Source organism: Somniosus microcephalus, chromosome 16 (genome assembly GCF_052327205.1).
Source record: "Somniosus microcephalus isolate GS21.2 chromosome 16, FLI_Smic_1.0, whole genome shotgun sequence".
Lineage (NCBI taxonomy): Eukaryota > Metazoa > Chordata > Chondrichthyes > Squaliformes > Somniosidae > Somniosus > Somniosus microcephalus.
The window spans coordinates 105,021,771-105,042,558 of record NC_141002.1 but is presented as its reverse complement, the minus strand read 5'-3'; the positions used below and the strand labels follow the sequence as shown (position 1 = coordinate 105,042,558).

At 46.5% G+C, this 20,788-nt stretch overlaps 1 protein-coding gene across 1 annotated transcript in view; it reads right to left on the bottom strand.

Moving 5' to 3' along the window:
* Positions 1-2,429: 2,429 nt before the first annotated feature.
* utp20 (UTP20 small subunit processome component) overlaps positions 2,430-20,788 on the bottom strand; it is a 148,413-nt gene continuing 130,054 nt past the window's right edge. The window contains exons 50-58 of the mRNA XM_086009734.1: positions 20,221-20,403; positions 19,253-19,384; positions 18,599-18,731; positions 16,985-17,181; positions 11,741-11,812; positions 9,554-9,808; positions 6,796-6,922; positions 5,046-5,191; positions 2,430-2,815 (exon numbers count right to left, since the gene is read on the bottom strand). Coding sequence (XP_085865860.1) covers positions 2,648-2,815; positions 5,046-5,191; positions 6,796-6,922; positions 9,554-9,808; positions 11,741-11,812; positions 16,985-17,181; positions 18,599-18,731; positions 19,253-19,384; positions 20,221-20,403 — 1,413 coding nt within the window. The 3' untranslated portion in view covers positions 2,430-2,647. The remainder of the gene's footprint in view (positions 2,816-5,045; positions 5,192-6,795; positions 6,923-9,553; positions 9,809-11,740; positions 11,813-16,984; positions 17,182-18,598; positions 18,732-19,252; positions 19,385-20,220; positions 20,404-20,788) is intronic.

Genomic DNA, 20,788 nt, shown 5'->3' with positions numbered 1-20,788 from the left:
GTACTGCCCCTCCGACAGTGCAGCGCTCCCTCAGTACTGCCCCTCCGACAGTGCAGCACTCCCTCAGTACTGCCCCTCCGACAGTGCGGCGCTCCCCCAGTACTGCCCCCCCGACAGTGCGACGCTCCCTCAGTATTGCCCCTCCGACAGTGCAGCACTCCCTCAGTACTGCCCCCCCGACAGTGCGATGCTCCCTCAGTATTGCCCCTCCGACAGTGCGGCGCTCCCTCAGTATTGCCCCTCCGACAGTGCGGCGCTCCCCTCAGTACTGCACTGAGTGTCTGCCTGGATTATGTGCTCAAGTCTCTGGAGTGGGATTGAACCCATGACCTTCTGACTCAGAGGCGAGAGCGCTACCCACTGAGCCACGGCTGATACCCCTAAGTTGCATCTATGAACAGATGGGAGCCCTCACAGCCGCTGGCTGCGAATAATTAGGGAAGGTTGCCCCACCTAAACTGATAATTGCCAAATAAATGAAATGAAAGGAGTAAAATTTGGAAAAATATGAAAGATATCTCACAGTCAGCCACTGGATGTAATTATTAACCAGTCAATTTTTCCAATCAATATTAAGGAATCCTTAACGGGCTGACTATATCACGAGGGGGCTGGAATACAAAGGGGTGGAAGTTATGTTACAGCTGTACAAAGCTCCGGTTAGACCACATCTGGAGTGACTGCATTCCGTTTTGCACATCAGGAAGGATATTCTGTATTGGCCTTGAAGCGGGTGCAGCGCAGATTCAATGGAATGATACCAGGTCTTAAATATCAGGTATTCCCTCGAGTTTAAAAGGTTAAGGGGTGATCTAATTGAGGTGTTTAAGATGATTAAAGGAGTTGATAGGGTCGAGAGAGAGAGAAACTATTTCCTCTGGTGGGGGGAGTCCAGAACAAGGGGGCAGAACCTTAAAATTAGAGCCAGGCCGTTCAGGGGTGATGTCAGGAAGCACTTCTGCACACAAAGGGGAGTGGAAATCTGGAACTCTCTCCCCAAAAAGCTGTTGAAGTTGGGGGTCAATCTCAAGATTTAGATTGCTAGATTGTTGTGGGGCAAGGATATCAAGGGATCTGGAGCCAAGGGGGGTGAATGGAGTTGAGGTGGAGATCAGCCGTGATCTAATTGAATGGTGGGACAGGCTCGAGGGGCTGAATGGCCTCCTGTTCCTATCTTCCTACAACTGCAGTATGACAGGAATATTAACAGGACAGAAAGAGGGGAGGGCAAGAACAGAGAAACAGACAGGAAATATCTGGATGAGCACTGGATGAAGTAACAGGCCATCTTAGTGAAGTCATAGAAAGAAACAATGGCCCAGAAATTCTTGTCTCCACGGGTGAGTACACACGGGGTACTCACCCGTAAGCCCACTGGAAGTGCCGGTTTCCTGCATGCACTGCGCGGGAAACCGGCACTTCTGATCCTCTGAACGAAGAGGTTCAGAGGTCGAACGCGTGCGCAGGGGAGGCTGCGCGTGCGCTTTGAACTTCGGGTTTTTTTTGCAGGTTTCCCCGGGATCGTAAGCCTGCAGGATTTAGAAATATGCTTTTTACAAGGTAAGTGGTCAATTAATTAAAATTAAAACATTTTTTCCACAGGTTTATTATTTTTAAATACTTTAAAGCAAGGTAAGTTTATTTTTAGCCCTGTTAGAATATAAAATTATTTTTTTCAAAAATTTAAATTATTGTTTAAAATAGTTATTTAATGTAATTTATAGTTTATTTAAAAAGTGTGATTAAAAAAAAAAATTATTTGAAGGTTTACTGCTATTTGGGGCCCGTAGTATTTATAAGTTTTGACAGGTCTTCCTGTCAATCTTATGAATGGGCTTTTCCCTCCTCCGATTGGCTGCCCATGGCTCACGTGATCCCAGGGGACGCATCGCACTAACTATGCCCCTGGGACACGCAAGCACAGCGCGCCGGCAGCTGGGCCAGGCCCGGAGCGGAATTCCACGGGGCCCAGAGCTCAACTGCCGGCACGCAAGGTAAGTGCAGATCGGGGGCTTCCACCCGCTGGAAGCCCCCGACCCAAATTTCTGGGCCATTAAAAATAACTAAAAGCATTAAACAATCCGAGGACATGCGTAAAGCTGAGGCAGAGGGAGGCGTCGGGAAAAGGTGAGCAAATGGGAGTGATAAAAAACTCTGGGATCAGGTTTAAAATTTAGATGGAAAATGCTGGCAAAATACAGTGGGTTCGGAAATGGTCCAAGTCTGAAAAATCGACCGTCTGTTCTCTCCACAGGAACTGCGCTGTGTTTCCTGCGTCCTTTAGGTTTCTGTTTCCAGGTGCCCCAGTACTTTGCTTTCTTATAAGATCCCTGATTATTCGGAAAGATATCCACCATTCTACAACGTTACGAAAGCTTTAATTCTGACCATTCTCCTCCCCCAAAAAGTTAAGAACAAACAGCAGCAGCTTGTTGTATATAAACGGGTGCTGTTCGCAAAGCACCTTTTATTGACGATCTGTTTCGGATAAACAGTACATTAAACTGTACCTCGTGTCAAATGCTCCTGCGCCAAGTTACGAATACATTGTTGGAAAAGGGGGACGACAACTGGCGGCATCAGAAGTGATATTTCAGTTTCTATCATAAAATTCTCCCGTGTAAACGATTTAACTAAAACAACTCGGTTACTTTCCATCCCATTCCACCATGGCCAAATCCTTCAGGGTGTTGCTTCTGGCCTTCTTTGCCTTGTAACCCGGACGAAGGGCTTCAATTTTTCTTTTCTTTGCTTCAATTTTATTTCTGTGCTTTTTTAATTTCTTCCTCGCGGCAACATCTGGGTTTGCAACAGTCTGCTCGAATGAAAATGTGAAAAGGATTAACGTGCGGCAGTGTTCCACACATCTACACAACACCGGACCCTACTGTACCGTGCAAAGTCAACAATCTAACCTCTCGATCGTATCTTCACCTGGGCGTCGCTGGCATTTAACGTCCAACCCTTGTACAACTGAGGGTCTCGCTGGGCCAGTTCTGAGGGCAGTTAAGAGTCAATCACGTTGGTGTGGGACTGGAGTCACGTGTAGGCCAAGACCGGGTAAGGACGGCAGGTTTCCTTCCCTAAAGCACACCAGTGAACCAGTCGGGTTTTTATGACAATCCGACAGCTTCACGCTCATTTTTACTGAGACCAGATTTTTATTTACACATTTTTCTGTGTAAACTTAATTCATATTCTCAGACTGCCATGGTGGGATTTGAACTCTCGTTCTCTGGATTATTAACCCAGTAATAGAACCACCAGCCCTAAGCTGCACAGCAAATTCAAATGGACCGCACACAAAAAGAGTAAACACTGCTACTGTACCCCGCTTCACGTATTCCTCTGCCTGTCACTGTAGGAGACGGTAATCCATTTCCAATAAACAGGCTAATACCCGCGTTAAAATTAGAGGGGAGGCGGTGGTGTAGTGGTTATGTCACTAGACTAGTAAGCCAGTCAAATGCTCTGAGAATATGGGTTCAAATCCCACCACAGCAGCTGGTGGAATTTAAATACAATTCAATTTAATTCTGGAATTAAATGTTAGTCTTAGTAATGGCGACCATGATACCATTGTCGATTGTTGCAAAAACCCATCTGGTTCACTAATGTCCTTTAGGGAAGGAAATCTGCTGTCCTTACCTGGTCTGGCCTATATGTGACTCCAGACCCACAGCAATGTGGTTGACTCTTAATGCCCTCTGAAATGGCCCAGCGAGACACTCAGTTGTAAACAACCGCAAGGCGGCGGCTCACCACCATCTTCTCAAGGGCAATTAGGGATGGGCACTAAATGCAGGCCTAGCCAGCGACGCCCACATCCCATCAATGAATAAAAAAAAACACACAGGAATGTCCGACAAATTCTCTAAGGATTCATCACCGATGGGAAGGTCTAACCTTACGTTTCAGATACTACGCACGATAAGTAGCAAAATGTAAACCCATTGATAAAGTGCAAGCTTACACCCAGCAAACAACAACTTGTATTTACACGGCGCCTTTAACGTAGGAAAACGTCCTAAGGTGCTTCACAGGAGCGTAAATCAGACAAAAACTGACACCGAGCCACATAAGGAGATATTAGGACAGGTTTGGTCAAAGAGGGAGGTTTTAAGGAGTGTTTTAAAGGAGGAGCGCGCGGCGGAGAGGTTTAGGGAGGGAATTCCAGAGCTTAGGGCCCAGGCAGCTGAAGGCACGGCCGCCAATGGTGGAGCGAAGGAAATTGGGGGATACTCAATATAGAGAAATGCAAGATAATACATTTTGGTAGAAAGAATAAGGAGGCACATACTCCTTGGAAAATAAGTGTCTCAATAGAGTAGAGGAGCAAAGGGATCTGGGGGGTACAGATACACATAATAAGGCCATAAAAAGGACAAATGAAGCACTGGGGTTCATTTCTAGAGGGATAGAATTGAAAAGTAGAGAAGTTATATTAAACTTGTATAGGACTGAGGGGTGACCTGATCGAGATCTTTAAGATTATGAAGGAGTTCGATAGGGTCGACGAAGAAGATGTTTCCACTTGTGGGGGAGACCAGAACTAGGGGCCATCAATATAAGATAGTCACTAATAAATCTAATCGGGAATTCAGGAGAAACTTCTTTACCCAGAGAGTGGTGAGAATGTGGAACTCACTACCACAGGGAGTGGTTGAGGCGAATAGTATCGATACATTTAAGGGGAGGCTGGATAAACACATGAGGGAGAAAGGAATAGAGGGTTACGCTGATGGGGTGAGATGAAGAGGAGTGGGAGGAGGCTCGTGTGGAGCAGAAACACCGGCACTGACCAGTTGGGCCGAATAGCCTGTTTCTGTGCTGTAAGTACTATGCAAGAGGCCAGAATTGGAGGAGCGCAGAGATCTCAGAGCGTTGTAGGGCTGGAGGAGGTTACCGAGATAGGGAGGGGGTCACCGAAGGCTTGGTCAAAGAGGTAGGTTTTCAGAGGCGACTAAAAGGAGAGAACCAAGGAAATCTCCCTCCTGTTGGGAGTACAAGGAAGCAGCCATTTCACCTCCCGACCGAGAACCCACCTGCAAGGCTTTTTGTCTTTTCCTCAAAGCTCTTTTCTGGTTGGCCTGTTTTTGCACCACTGCAAAACTCAGCGAGAAGGTTTCCAGGCCGACCAGTCTCTTCAGCAGCTCGATGATCTCCTGGGAAAGATTCCTCAGGGTCGGGTCTGAAAGGGAAAATACAAAGCACGGTCAGGCTCGGTCACTCCAAAGACCAAACTGTAAACACCGGATACGAGTTGCAGAGATTGACCTCACCAAATAGTAAGACTGCGTCACTTAACGGACAGCGTGTTCGCAACCGGCCAATGGAGAAGCACATCCATGAAAACAGCCCAGGTTATCCCCACCTCTATCTGTGAGTTAGCCGGGCCAATGGCCTCCAGGAGTCATTGTTTAACTTTGGGTATAATTTAATTTATTCATTTACGGGACATGGGCGTCACTGGCAAGGCCGCCTTCTTAAACCGCTGCAGTCCGTGTGGTGTGTCCTAGTGGTCTGATACAACTGTATGGCTCGCTAGGCCATTTAAGGGTAGTTCAGAGTCAACCACGTTGGCTGTGGGTCTGGAATCACAAACAGGCCAGACCAGGTAAGGACGGCAGATTTCCTTCCCTAAAGAACATTAGTGAACCAGTTGGGTTTTTACGTCATTTCGATAGTTTCATGGTCATCATTACTGACACTAGCTTCTTATTCCAGATTTATTTAATTAACTGAATTTAAATTCCCCAAACCCATGATCATTAGTCCAGCCTCTGGATTACAAGTCCAGTAACATAACCACGATGCTACCGCTCCCTATCAGACAATCTACGACAGAAATTCTTTAACGCCAGAAAATTAGAATGTGTGAGGCGAATAGCATAGATGCATTTAATGGGAAGCTCGATACGTACATGAGGGAGAAAGGAATAGAAGGGTATGGTGACAGGGTTAGTTGAAGAGGGGTAGGAGGAGGCTCGTGTGGAGCAGAAACACCGGCACGGACCGGTTGGGCCGAGTGGCCTGTTTTTGTGCTGTAAATAATATGTAATAGATTGCTTCAGTTGGAGTTCATGTTTCGTAACTTACCTGGTGTGTGTTGGCCACCTGGGTTTGATGTGTTGCGGGTTGTACTTATAGTTCATAAGCACAGAAAAAGATACAAAACAGGAAATCTCTTCTTGTACTGATCACGATTTTTTAAATCATTTTTTGATGTTGGGGTTTCACCTTAATTATGACTTGTGCTTTGGAACCGCAAGCTTCGCCTCCAATGCCAAGTATATAAAATATAGAGACACGCATCAAGCTCACACACACACATTAATACATAGACTATCACCACCTTGCCCTGCGCATCGCTTCACAAGCCACTGGATGTTTTGACCTTTTCACTAAGCTAGGGACAGGCAGCGGCCTTAACCAATTTCCCATCCGCTTGCCCGAGGCACTTGGAAGAGCACTAGCGTTCCGACTGTGATCAGTTACCCCAGCAGAGACGGGGGAAACAAATCCAGGATGCTTCGATGTTTAAATACTTGAAAAGGAAAACATTTGCAGGGGGTGGGGGGGTCAGTGGGACTAATTGGAGAGCTCTTTCAAAGAGCCGGCACAGGCACGATGGGCCGAATGGCCTCTTTCTGTGCTGCCTCATTCTGTGAGGGAGAGTTGCATACTCCCTTTACCAATGGAGCAAGTTGGCGAGCTTTCAATGGGACATTTGTAACTGATTCGATGTGCTGATAAGCAGACATCAAAGAGCTGCTTGTATAATGAATAGGTTACCTTGTTCTGCATACGTGCTGTTTAATTCTCTGTAAAGCGGTTCAATAATTGTCGGCAGATATGGTTTCACTCTTTCCACCCCAAGATCTACTGCAATCGCTCCGAGGAACTTAAAGACACAGGTTCTCTGGAGAGAAAGGAAACAATGAAAAGAAACATGATTAGCCTCTAAAAAATACCCAGGGTCCGCTGTGAGGGGTGGCGTTTAAAGGGAGTCTATCTTGGAAATTTGAGGGCCGTGGGCCCAGGAGTCCACGGGACATGTTCCCCCGCAGGTGGCATTCCCTTCCAGGAATCGCAGACTCACCCCCTCCCAACATCGGCAGTGGGGAAAATGCTAGAGTCCATTATAAAAGATGTAATAGCAGAGCACTTGGAAAACAGTGACAGGATCGGACAAAGTCAACATGGATTTACAAAAGGCAAATCGTGCGTCACTAATCTACTGGAATTTTTTGAGGATGTAACTGGTAAAATAGATAAGGGAGAACCAGTGGATGTGGTATATTTGGACTTTCAGAAGGCTTTCAATAAGGTCCCGCATAAGAGATTAGCGTGTAAAGTTAAGGCACATGGGATTGGGGGCAAGGTATTGACTTGGATAGAGAACTGGTTGGCAGACAGAAAGCAAAGAGTTGGAATAAACGGGTCTTTTTCCGAGTGGCAGGCAGTGACTAGTGGGGTACCGTAGGGATCAGTCCTTGGACCCCAGCTATTCACAATATATATTAATGATGATCTAGACGAGGGAACTAGATGTAATGTCTCCAAGTTTGCAGACGACACAAAGCTGGGTGGGCGTGTGTGCTGTGAGGAAGATGCCGAGAAACTCCAGTATGATTTGGGCAGGTTGGGTGATTGGGCAGATGCATGGCAGATGCAGTATAATGTGGATAAATGAGAGTTTATCCACTTTGGTGGCAAAAACAGGAAGGCAGATTATTATCTGAACGGCAATAGATTGGGAGAAGGGGAAGTGCAACGAGACCTGGGTGTCCTTGTGCACCAGTCACTGAAGGTAAGCACGCAGGTGCAGCAGGCGGTTAAGCTGGCCTTCGTAGCGAGAGAGTTTGAGTACAGGAACAAGGATGTCTTGCTGCAGTTGTACAGGGCCTTGGTGAGACCACATCTTGAGTATTGTGTGCAGTTTTTGGTCGCCTTATCTGAGGAAGGATGTTCTTGCCATGGAAGGAGTTCAGCGAAGCTTCACCAGGCTGATACCTGGGATGGCAGGAATGACGTATGAGGAGAGATTGGGTCAATTAGGCTTATACTCGCTGGAGTTTAGAAGAATGAGAGGGGATCTCATTGAAACTTATAAAATTCTGACAGGACTGGACAGACTAGATGCAGGAAGGATGTTCCCGATGGCGGGGGAGTCCAGAACCAGAGGTCACAGTCTAAGGATAAGGGGTAAGCCATTTAGGACAGAAATGAGGAGGAATTTCTTCACCCAGAGAGTGGTGAACCTGTGGAATTCTCTACCACAGAAGGCAGTAGAGGCCAATTCATTAAATATATTCAAGAAGGAGTTGGATATATTTCTTAAGGCTAAAGGGATCAAGGGATATGGGGAGAAGGCAGGGACAGGGTACTGAATTTGGATGATCAGCCATGATCGCATTGAATGGTGGAGCAGGCTCGAGGGGCCGAATGGCCTACTCCTGCTCCTATCTTCTATGTTTCTATGTCAACAGACTGTGATCTGCTTTGGGAATGTAGAAATACAAACACGTCAATCCGACAGGTCGCAGGTTGAGGAGGAGGAGGAGGCCATTCAGCCCGATGGTTAAGGGGTGATATGATTTAGTTTTTTTTAGGATTTTGAAAGGAATCGATGGGGTTTGATAGAGAGAAACTTTTTCTGCTGGTGGGGAGAGTCCAGGACAAGCGGTCATAGCCTTAAAGTCAGAGCCAGGCCATTGAGGAGAGAAGTTAGGAAACACTTCTTCAAAGGGTGGTAGAAGTGTGGAACTCTCTCCCACAAAGAGCAGTCGATGCTGGGGCTCAATTAATAATGTTAAATCTGAGATCGATAGATTTTTGCTATTAAGGGTATTAAGGTGCCAAGGAGGGCAGATGGAGTCAGGATACAGATCAGCCATGAACTCATTAAATGGCGGAACAGGCTCGAGGAGCTCAAGGGCCTCCTCCTGTTCCTATGCCCTCCCCCCCACCCCCCCCATTATTACTTCCCCCTCTGTGTTTCAAAGTCTCCTCATAAACTTAGCTTTTGACCTTGCTTTCAGTCAACCTTCCCTATTTTTCTACCACCGGTCAGTTTGTGCTGCCTGATGTCGGAGCAGAGATGGGGAAGAGGAAATTTGATAGAGGTGTTTAAAATCATGAAGGGTTTCGATAGAGTAAATAAAGAGAAACCGTTTGCAATGACTGAAGGGTCGATAACCAGAGGGCACAGATTTAAGGTGATTGGCAAAAGAACCAGAGGTGACATGAGGAAAAACATTTTTACACAACGAGTGGTTAGGATTTGGAATGCGCTGCCTGATAGGGCGGTGGATACAGATTCAATAGTAGCCTTCAAAGGGGAATTGGATAAATACTTGAAGGAGAAAAAATTGCAGGGATATGGGGAAAGAGTGGGGGAGTGGGACTGACTGGATTGCTCTTCGAAACAGCCGGCACAGACTCGATGGGCCGAATGGCCTTCTTCTGTGCTGTACTATTCTATGATTGTGTGTGAACTGACTTGGGGCATTACAGAAATGCAAGCTGTAGTCCATGAAATGAACAATACCTTCAAAGGAATTTTTGGGGTGTGGGCCGCTTCTCTCTTCGCAAACGTACAGAGTTTTCTGATCACCCACATCAGGGTTGCTTTCTTCTCTTCGACAAGATCAGAAGCTGCGTTTCCGGCCATCTCTTCCCCAGTCTCCTCAACTCCAGTTTCTTCATCACTTTCCACCGTCTCCTCTTCCTTCTTCACATCGCCATGATCAACAGGCCCCAAGAGATAGATGACTTTGGCCACAAACAGCAAGTTCTTTACGACCTGTTTGCGACAAGAATGTTGAATTTCACGAGGCTGCCTTTGAATTTTTGTGAACAAGCTAATCAAGACAGACTAAAGCACTGTACACGTTGCCAACGTTTTAACCTACTTAAAAGTTTCTAGATGTCATGTAATTGAAACACTCTGTACTGAGCGCGCGTTGCAATACTGGAGGGGTCCTCTTTCAAATTGAACGTTAAACCGAGGCCCCGTCTGCTCTCTCAGGTAGATGTAAAAGATCCCACGGCACTATTTCGAAGAAGAGCAGGGGAGTTCTCCCCGGTGTCCTGGCCAATATTTATCCCTCAACCAACATCACTAAAACAGATTATCTGGTCATTATCACATTGCTGTTTGTGGGAGCTTGCTGTGCGCAATTTGGCTGCCCCGTTTCCTACATCACAACAGTGACCACACTTCAAAAAAAGTACTTCATTGGCTGTGAAGCGCTTTGGGACATCCTGAGGATAAGACACTTGTACAAAGGCTGATATTTAGACGAGAATCATATACATATAAATTCAAGTGTAGCCATTGACCAAATAATATTATCCATAATTACTCCTGGGTAACTAAAAAACTAAGACTTGTTCAAAATGCAGCTGCAAAGACAGTCAGAAGCAGTTTTGACTAAGTTTTGATAACAAACAGCCACAGGCTGCGAGTGAAGGTTAAATTGCTAAATAACATATGATGCTAAGTAGAAGTTAGAATTCGCTTAACAAAATTAATTGCAAAGATATTTAAAAAATAATTAGTATAAGGACATAAAATGAGAGATAATGGAGATAAGGTATTTATCTGGTAGATTAAAGTGAGATAATCTGGATACTTCAAGACTAGTGAAACAGTGCTGATATGGGCCCTTGGTAGAAAGACCTTGTACCAGGGAGGCAGGAAATGAAAGAGATATGGTCAATTCCAATGGGGTGAAAAACTATAAACAAGTTAACAAGACAGCAGGATAGGGTTGACGGGACAATACTGGAAAGGCGGGATGCTACCTTAGTCCGAGTGACAATGGTAATTTGACCATTAGAACCAATTAAAAAAGGTGATTTTGTTAAAGACTATATATGGACACTGGCCAAACCAACTTTCGATAAGTAAAGGGTTAAAACCTCGATACTCAAAGAACAATTTTACACAGACTTACTGCAAGAACAAAGGAACAGACTTAAGACGACGTCATCTGTGTCCGAGAGGTTCCAGAGACCAAGGGCTGTGAGCTACTCGTTAAAACTATTGCCTTTTGTCAAGTATTGATTACGCTGTAAGCTTAATAAATCTTGACCTATTGCTCAAACATACTGGCTGCTGCCTATTGGTGTCTTGTCCAAGAACTCAGAGTTCATTAAGATCTAACACACTAGTTAAATGCAAGTTCTTTCTTCCTTACGTACTACAGGAAACTCTTTTTTAACCAGCACCTAAATATCCGGAAATCTCTCTTAACCGGCAAAATTCAAGAGTAGTTTCAGGTAAGTTTTACTTCATATTAGTGGCCGTGTAACTGGGACTCCTGCACAAGTGCCATGTAACCAGGGCTCCTGCACCTATGGCTGTGTACGGGGCTCTCGTACCTTGCTAACTATACCTCTCTGTAATCCGGGCTTTTTGATCAATCGGCACCACGCCGGTCCCGTCGGTGCCGGATAAAAAAGTTTCCTGTACTTCCTCATTTAGAGTTCTCATGAACTGATAAAGAATGTTTCTAAGTAACAGGAGATGGTAAAATGTGAGCAGCAAAGCTAAAGGAAATTTGGCACCAAAGGACGTAATGTTTAAAGATGATTTTGAGGTAAACATAAACTGGGCAATTTGTCGATCTCCTTCGGTGACCCCTTTTACATTGACCGCTTCCTGTTCTAATCGCATCCAGACCCTGCCCTTCCCATCCCGGGCAATAGAGTCATGAAATGCCCCTCGTACCTGTTCGCCCAACGTCTGATCCAGGAACTTCGACTGCAGCTGGTGACAAAAGGCTAAAGCCAAGTCTTTAGTCTGAAACACAAATCGTTACAATTTTTAAGAGCATGTGATAAATTTAGGATTTAAGCTCATAACATCACAAGAACTAGGAGCAGGAGTCGGCCCCTCGAGCCTGCTCCGTCATTCAATAAGATCATGGCTGATCTTCGACCTCAACTCCACTTTCCCGCCTGATCGCCATATCCCTCGATTCCCCTAGAGTCCAAAACTCTATCGATCTCAGCCTTGAATATACTCAATGACTGAGCATCCACAGCCCTCTGGGGCAGAGAATTCCAAAGATTCACAACCCTCTGAGTGAAGAAATTCCTCCTCATCTCAGTCTTAAATGGCCGACCCCTTATCCTGAGACTATGCCCCCTAGTTCTAGACTCTCCAGCCAGAGGGAAACAGCCTCTCAGCATCGACCCTGTCAATCCCCCTCAGAATTTGATACATTTCAATGAGATCAGCTCTCATTCTTCTAAACTCCAGAGAGTATTGGCCCATTCTACTCAATCTGATCTAATTTACTCAATCACTCAAGTGTGAGCTTCACAGAAATCGGAATGCACAAGAGTAACCCAGTCAATCAACAATCATAGAACGATACAGCACAGGACGCCATTCGGCCCATCGTGTCTGCGCCAGCTCTTTGGTACAGCTATCCAATTAGTCCCGCTCTCCTGTTCTTTCCTCACAGCTCTTTCCTTTTCAAGTATTTATCCAAATCCTGCATTTATAAGGGCTGCAGCTCTCTCTGTTGTGCAATCACCTTGTTTGATTCAGAGGCAGTTTCCACAGCAACCATATCCTATTGAGAATAATAAATTCACATCAGCGATTATTCCCCGTGGGGGAAAAGGGAATGAATTTCCCTTAATGGCGAGGGAATGTCTCCACAGCGGTAGGTTTATGTGGCCTGTACAAAGCAGGCACACACATCGCTCCTGTCCCAAGCTGAACAAGGCCAGATCTAGGTGAGATGTCAGGAGGTGGTTCTTTTCCCAGAGGAAAGGGGACCTCTGGAACAGGCTGTTGTCTTGTGCGCTGGATGCTGGTTCGCTGAATTCCTTCAAGCAAGAGCTGGACCGGTTTCTGGCTGGGGCGGAGATCACCTTGAACAAGAGGTCAGCACTGCAGGGAATTCAGGGCCAGAGTGGTCTCCTGGACTAACTACCGATAGCCTAAGGAGGGTCGGAGAAGAATTCCCCAGATTTTCCCCACTAACTGCCCTGGGTTTTTATCTGGTGTTCTGCCTCTCCCAGGAGATCACTTGGGGTGGAGTTACATTGAGTGTTCAGAACAGAAACAAGCCATTCGGCCCAACATGTCAGCCGTGGCTCAGTGGGCAGCACTCTCGCCTCTGAGTCAGAAGGTCGTGGGTTCAAGTCCCACTCCAGAGACTTGAGCACATAATCCAGGCTGACACTCCAGTGCAGTACTGAGGGAGTGCTGCACTGTCGAAGGTGCCATCTTTCGGATGAGATGTTAAACCGAGGCCCCATCTGCACTATTGCGAAGAAGAGCAGGGGAGTTCTCCCTGGTGTCCTGGCTAATATTTATCCCTCAACAAACATCACAAACAGATTATCTGGTCATTATCACATTGCTGTTAGTGGGAGCTTGCTGTGCGCAAATTGACTGCCGCGTTTCCTACATTATAACAGTGACTACACTTCAAAAAGTACTTCATTGGCTGTAAAGGGCTTTGGGATGTCCTGAGGTCATGAAAGGACGTCCTGAGGATGCGATAAGGTGCTTTATCTAAATGCAAGTTCTTTCTTTATTAGACTGCAATGGCCTAAATCTGAAGGAAGTTTCCTTTAATCTGTTGCAGAATTGACAATGATCAGCCACGCCACTGTCTGCCAGCACTGCAAGAGGCTGAAAATCAAGCTTCAGTGAATTCACCTCCACTGTGCAGAGAGACATTGGTCATCGGTAATGGAATCTCAAGGGCCCATTATAGGAAATGCAGCTGTTACCAAGGGCAACCTTCCCTGACTGAAACAATCGCAACCACTTCCAGCCTCGGTGATGATAGCCTGCTCTCGACGATGTAACTCGTTGTTAAGCAAGTTACTTAACAACAGCAGTGAGAGATCGATCCAGTAAGGTCGGCCAGGAAAGGGTGCTGTAACCTCTCACTATCCCACCCTCGCATACATCATAAACAAGGCAGTTCACCATCTAATCTTCATTTCACCAAACAGCAACATGTAATGTAATAACTGCAGCTGTTTTATTACAATTGTTGGCTTCAGCATTCTCTCGCCTCTGGGTCAGAAAGTTGTGGGTTCAAGTCCCACTCCAGAGACTTGACCCCAAAGTCTAGGCTGTCACTCCCAGTGCAGTACTGAGGGAGCGCCGCACTGTCAGAGGGGCAGTACTGAGGGAGCGCCGCACTGTTGGAGGGGCAGTATTGAGGGAGCGCTGCACTGACGAAGGGGCAGTACTGAGGGAGTGCCGCACTATTGGAGGGGCAGTACTGAGGGAGTGCCGCACTATTGGAGGGGCAGTACTGAGGGAGTGCCGCACTGTCGGAGGGGCAGTACCGAGGGAGCGCTGCACTGTTGGAGGGGCAGTACCGAGGGAGCGCTGCACTGTCGGAGGGGCAGTACTGAGGGAGCGCTGCACCTTCTGAGGGAGCGCCGCACTGTCTGAGGGGCAGTACTGGGGAAAATAGAGTATGAGAGTAAGCTTGCAGGTAACATAAAAACTGACTGTAAAATCTTCTATAGATATGTGAAGAGAAAAAGATTGGTGAAGTCAAGTGTAGGTCCCTTGCAGTCAGAATCAGGGGAATTTATAATGGGGAACAAAGAAATGGCTGACCAATTAAATACATACTTTGGTTCTGTCTTCACAAAGGAGGACACAAATAACCTCCCAGAGATGTCGGGGACCATAGGGTCTAATGAGAGGGAGGAATTGAAAGAAATCAGTATTTGTAGGGAAATGGTGTTAGGGAAATTGACAGGATTGAAGGCCGATAAATCCCCAGGGCCTGATAATCTACATCCCAGGGTACTTAAGGAAGTGGCCCTAGAAATAGTAGATGCATTGCTGGTCATCTTCCAAAATTCTATAGACTCTGGCACAGTTCCCATGGATTGGAGGGTAGCTAATGTAACCCCACTATTTAAAAAAGGCGGTAGAGAGAAAACGGGGAATTATAGACCGGTAAGCCTGACATCGGTAGTGGGGAAAATGCTAGAGTCCATTATAAAAGATGTAATAGCACTTGGAAAACAGTGACAGGATCGGACAAAGTCAACATGGATTTACTAAAGGTAAATCGTGCTTGACTAATCTACTGGAATTTTTTTGAGGATGTAACTGGTAGCATAGATAAGGGAGAACCAGTGGATGTGGTGTATTTGGACTTTCAGAAGGCTTTCGATAAGGTCCCGCATAAGAGATTAGCGTGTAAAGTTAAAGCACAAGGGATTGGGGGCAAGGTACTGACTTGGATAGAGAACTGGTTGGCGGACAGGAAGCAAAGAGTTGGAATAAACGGGTCTTTTTCCGAGTGGCAGGCAGTGACTAGTGGGGTACCGCAGGGATCGGTGCTAGGACCCCAGCTATTCACAATATATATTAATGATCTAGACGAGGAAACTAGATGTAATATCTCCAAGTTTGCAGACGACACAAAGCTGGGTGGGCGTGTGTGCTGTGAGGAGGATGCCGAGAAACTCCAGTATGTTTTGGACAGGTTGGCTGACTGGGCAGATGCCGTATAATGTGGATAAATGCGAGGTTATCCAATTTGGTGGCAAAAATAGGAAGGCAGATTATCTGAACGGCAATAGATTGGGAGGAGGGGAAGTGCAACGAGACCTGGGTGTCCTTGTGCACTAGTCGCTGAAGGTAAGCATGCAGGTGCAGCAGGCGTTTAAGGCGGCAAATGGTATGTTGGCCTTCGTAGCGAGACGATTCGAGTACAGGAACAAGGATGTCTTGCTGCAGTTGTACAGGGCCTTGGTGAGACCACACCTTGAGTTTTGTGTGCAGTTTTGGTCGCCCTTTCTGAGGAAGGATGTTCTTGCCATGGAAGGAGTGCAGCGAAGATTCACTAGACTGATACCTGGGATGGCAGGAATGACGTACGAGGAGAGATTGGGTCGATTGGGCTTTTACCCGCTGGAGTTTAGAAAAATGAGAGGGGATCTCATTGAAACTTATAAAATTCTAACAGGACTAGACAGACTAGATGCAGCAAGGATGTTCCCAATGGTGCGGGAGTCCAGAACCAGGGGTCACAGTCTAAGGATAAGGGGTAAGCCATTTAGGACAGAGATGAGGAGGAATTTCTTCACCCAGAGAGTGGTGAACCTGTGGAATTCTCTACCACAGAAGGCAGTTGAGGCCAATTCATTAAATATATTCAAGAAGGAGTTAGATAAATTTCTTAAGGCTAAAGGGATCAAGGGAAATGGGGAGAAGGCAGGGATGATCAGCCATGATCTCATTGAATGGCGGAGCAGGCTCGAGGGGCCGAAGGCCTACTCCTGCTCCTATCTTCTATGTTTCTATGTTTCATCTCTGTCCTAAATGGCTTACCCCTTATCCTTAGACTGTGACCCCTGGTTCTGGACTCCCCCGCCATCGGGAACAGCCTTCCTGCATCTAGTCTGTCTAGTCCTGTTAGAATTTTATAAGTTTCAATGAGATCCCGTTATTCTTCTAAACTCTAGTGAATATAAGCCCAATCGACCCAATCTCTCTTCATACGTCATTCCTGCCATCCCAGGTATCAGTCTGGTGAATCTTCGCTGCACTCTCTCTATGGCAAGAGCGTATCCAGCTTCCCCTTAAATGCATCTATTCACCTCAACCACTCCCTGTGGTAGCGAGTTCCACATTCTCACCACTCTGGGTAAAGAAGTTTCTCCTAAATTCCCTATTGGATTTATTAGTGACTATCTTATATTGATGGCCTCTAGTTCTGGTCTCCCCCACAAGTGGAAACACATTCTCTACGTCTACCCTGTCAAACCCCTTCATAATCTTAAAGACCACGATCAGGTCGCCCCGAGAGAAGTGATCCCCAGCTTGTTCAGTCTTTCCTGATAGTTATATCGATACCAATTAACAAGCGGATAGAGTCCAACCGCGACGCCCTCCGTGTCCGAATATCTGATGTGCACCGTCGGGCTGCCGCGCGCACCAGGAGATCTCCCTCGGATAGGACGCTACCTTTACATCCAGCTCTTCCAACAGAAACCGCATCGCTGGCGTCTCCGATGAATTCTTTGCTGCGATCGGCGGCTTGCCGGCGTTCCACTTGGCCATCAGCTCTTCGGGCTTGTGAGAAGCGAACAGCATTCCAAAGAGCTGGGCCGAGGTGAGCCAAACCCAGGAGTGAGGGTAGAACAGGTGGGCCTGGATGTGACCTGTGGGCGAATTAGCAGATTCGGTTTCAGTAGAGCCCAGGGAAACAACTTTACCACTCCAGCGTACAAACCTACAAATACTTCCCCGAGAAACACATTTTCCCTGTGGCTAAACAACAACAACTTGCATTTATATAATGCCTTTAACGTAATAAAAAGTCCCACAGTGCTTCACAGGAGCTTTACAAAACAGCATTTGATCAGAGCCACAAGATGTTACACAGGATATACGGCACAGAAACAGGCCATTCGGCCCAACCAGTCCATGCCGGTGTTTATGCTCCACTCGAGCCTCCTCCCGTCTTTCCTCATCTAAATCTGTCAGTATAACCCTCTATTCCCTTCTCCCTCTGATGTTTGTCCAGCCTCCCCTTAAATGTATCGATACTATTCGCTTCAACCACTCCCTGTGGTAGCGAGTTCCACATTCTCACCACTCTCTGGGTAAAGAAGTTTCTTCTGAATTCCCTATTGGATTTCTTGGTGACTATCTTATATTGATGGCCTCTAGTTTTGCTCATCCCCACAAGTGGAAACATTCTCTCTGTATCCACTCTATCAAAACCTTTCATAATTTTAAAGACCTCTATTAGGTCACCCCTCTGCCTTCTCTTTTCAAGAAAAGAAAGAGACCCAGCCTGTTCATCCTGATAGGTATACCCTCGCATTTCTGGTACAGTAAACTCTTTCGTATCCGGCACCGACGGGACCAGGATGGTGCCGGTTGATTAAAAATTCCGGATAACAGAGGTGTAGGCAATTTTTAACAAAAAATAAATAAAAACCACTGACTAACTCGGCCACCGCGGGAAACTCAGAAAAACGAAAAATGGATGGATTCGGCAAGATTACCGGTTATCTATTTTGCCGGTTATTAAAGAATTCTGGATGATTAAGTGCCGTTTAAACAAGAGTTTACTGTGTCATCCTTGTAAATCTATTTTGCACCCTCTGCAGTTTAGAAGATTGTGAGGTGATTTCATTGAAACGTATAAAATTCTTAGAGAGTTTGACAGGGTAGATGCTGAGAGGATGTTTCCCCTGACTGGAGAGTCTAGAACCAGGGGTCACAGTCTCAGGATACGGGGTCGGCCATTTAAGACTGAGATGAGGAGAAATTTCTTCACTCAGAGGGTTGTGAATCTTCAGACACAAACTATTTTCTCCAGACAATAGAAATAAATCTAGATTACATTTTTATTAAAGAGAAAACATTCAACCGTCGACGCACTCTGTCCGTCTGACAAGTTTCCGTGTCGCATTTCAGCCATGATCCTAAAGGGACAGAGCAGGTGAGACTCAGCTCCCTCTTAGTGGCTGGACATCACCTCCCGGCTCCAAGTGCCTCCCCCCCCACCCTGCAGCTGCCGGTGAGCGATGCCCGGGACACAGCTGACAGTATCGGGCCTGAACTTACCCCAGATGGCGGAGAGAACGGCACCTGGTTTGAGCAGCTGGATGAAGTTGCATTCCTTCACCAGTTTCACGATCAGAGTCAGGAGGCAGAAGAGCAAACGGTCTGCAGCCTTCTCTTCCGCTTCCTCCTGGATCTGAATGAAAAGCAGAAACAGACAAGAAGTTACAAGAAAGCCACGGTACTCTACCCATAGATCAGAGATGGCTCCAGATCTGTCTTGTTTTTTGTGCGACCATGGCGAGAGTTGCGAACTTTTTAATCATAGAATCTTACAGCATTCGGCCCATTGTGCCTCTTTGAACGAGCTCTCTAATTAATCCCACTCCCCCGCTCTTTTCGCACAGCCCTGCAAACTTTTCCCCTTCAATCATTTATCAAGACCTTGGAGAGGGGGCAGAGGAGATTTACTAGAATGGTATCCGGGATTGCGGGACTTCAGTTATGTGGAGAGACTGGAGAAACTGGGGCTGTTCTTGGAGCAGAGGTGGTCAACGGGAGATTTGAGTCATGAAGCAATAGCCCTACAATCTCGCATTTACGCTTAAAATAATTTCATGGTGTGAACAGACGCCCGCCCAGCTCTTTAAAGAAATCCCAAGATGCGACAATCAGTCAAAGAATGCACAGCGTGATACATCTACCCGCAGCACTCACATTCTGGAATCTTTCGGGATTAATTTCTGCTTCAAGGATCGGAAGAACAGTCGCAATACGTCTCTCAAAGGCGATTCCTTCTGCTTCAGCAAAAAGACCACAGGTGTGGGCAGCCAACCGACGGTGGGAGATCTGGAACAGGTACACCACCCTGAGTTTTCATTAAGATTAAACATCATTGCCTTATAATAGTTAAAATTCTCATCCCCATGGCCTTGCCCCTCCCTATCTCTGTAATCGTGTCCAGAACTACGACACCCCCGCCCCCACATGATCTCGGCACTCCTCCAATTCCGGCCTCTTGCGCATCCCCGATTTTTATCGCTCCACCATTGGTGGCCGTGCCTTCAGTTGTCAAGGCCCTAAGCTCTGGAATTCCCTCCCTAAACTCTCCACCTCTCTCTCCTCCTTTAAGACACTCCTCAAAACCTCCCTCTTTGACCAAGCTTTTGGTCATCTGTCCTAATAGCTCCTTCTTTGGCACGGCACCCATTTTTGTCTGATTAAGTTTCTGTGAAGCGCCTTGGAATGTCTTTCTACATTAAAGGTGCTATATAAATGCAAGTTATTTTATCAAGTACATAAAACTATGGAATTTACAGTAGCAAGCTCTCTTTCCAATTGGAGCTGTATAATCCTATTTCCTTCTTTTTCAAATCCTTGCCTGATCTGGTCATTATCGCACCGTTGCTTGTGGGATCTTGCTGTGCGCAAATTGCCTGCTGCGTTTCCTACATTAAACAGTGACTACACTTCCACAAAGTACTTTGTTGGCTGTAAAGTGCTTTGGGGCGCCCCGAGGCCGTGGAAGGCGCTATAGAAATGCAACTTTTTAATTTTTTTCTAATCCCCTTTTAAATGTCTCTGCACACTCAGCGCCCCCCCCCCCACCAAAATGGCCACGTGTGGAGAGACACTCTCACAATGTCACAAACGCTTTTCAAACAGTTTCAGGCGCAAGGTCCTACCTTTTTACTTTCAAACCACGTCAAGACCAAAGAAAAGATCAAGTCCTTCTGCCGCTCATCAACTTTGCTCAACAGTGACTGGGCTGCCAGAGCCGCCATCTTCTTACACTTTGGAGAATCGTCATTGACAATCATCAGCGCCACAGGAACGAAGAAAAGGGCGCAGTGCTGGTGAAGCAGATCCTGCCAGAGTCAACAAAGGCATTCAGAAATATGCTGCGTACTTTATGACTGCAGGGCTGTGCTCAGAGAGCAATAGTTTCAGTTTGGACTTGAGAAGCTGGGAGTGTTGTCATTAGAGCAGAGAAGGTCAAGGGGAGATTTAATAGAGGTTTACACAGTATTGCATAGAATTAACAGCACAGAAACAGGCCATTCGGCCCAACTGGTCCGTGCCGGTGTTTCTGCTCCACATGAGCCTCCTCCCACCCCTCTTCATCTCACCCTATCAGCATATCCTTCTATTCCTTTCTCCCTCGTGTGTTTATCCAGCTTCCTTTTAAATGCATCTCTGCTATTTGCCTCCACCACTCCCTGTGGTAGCGAGTTCCACATTCTCACCACTCTC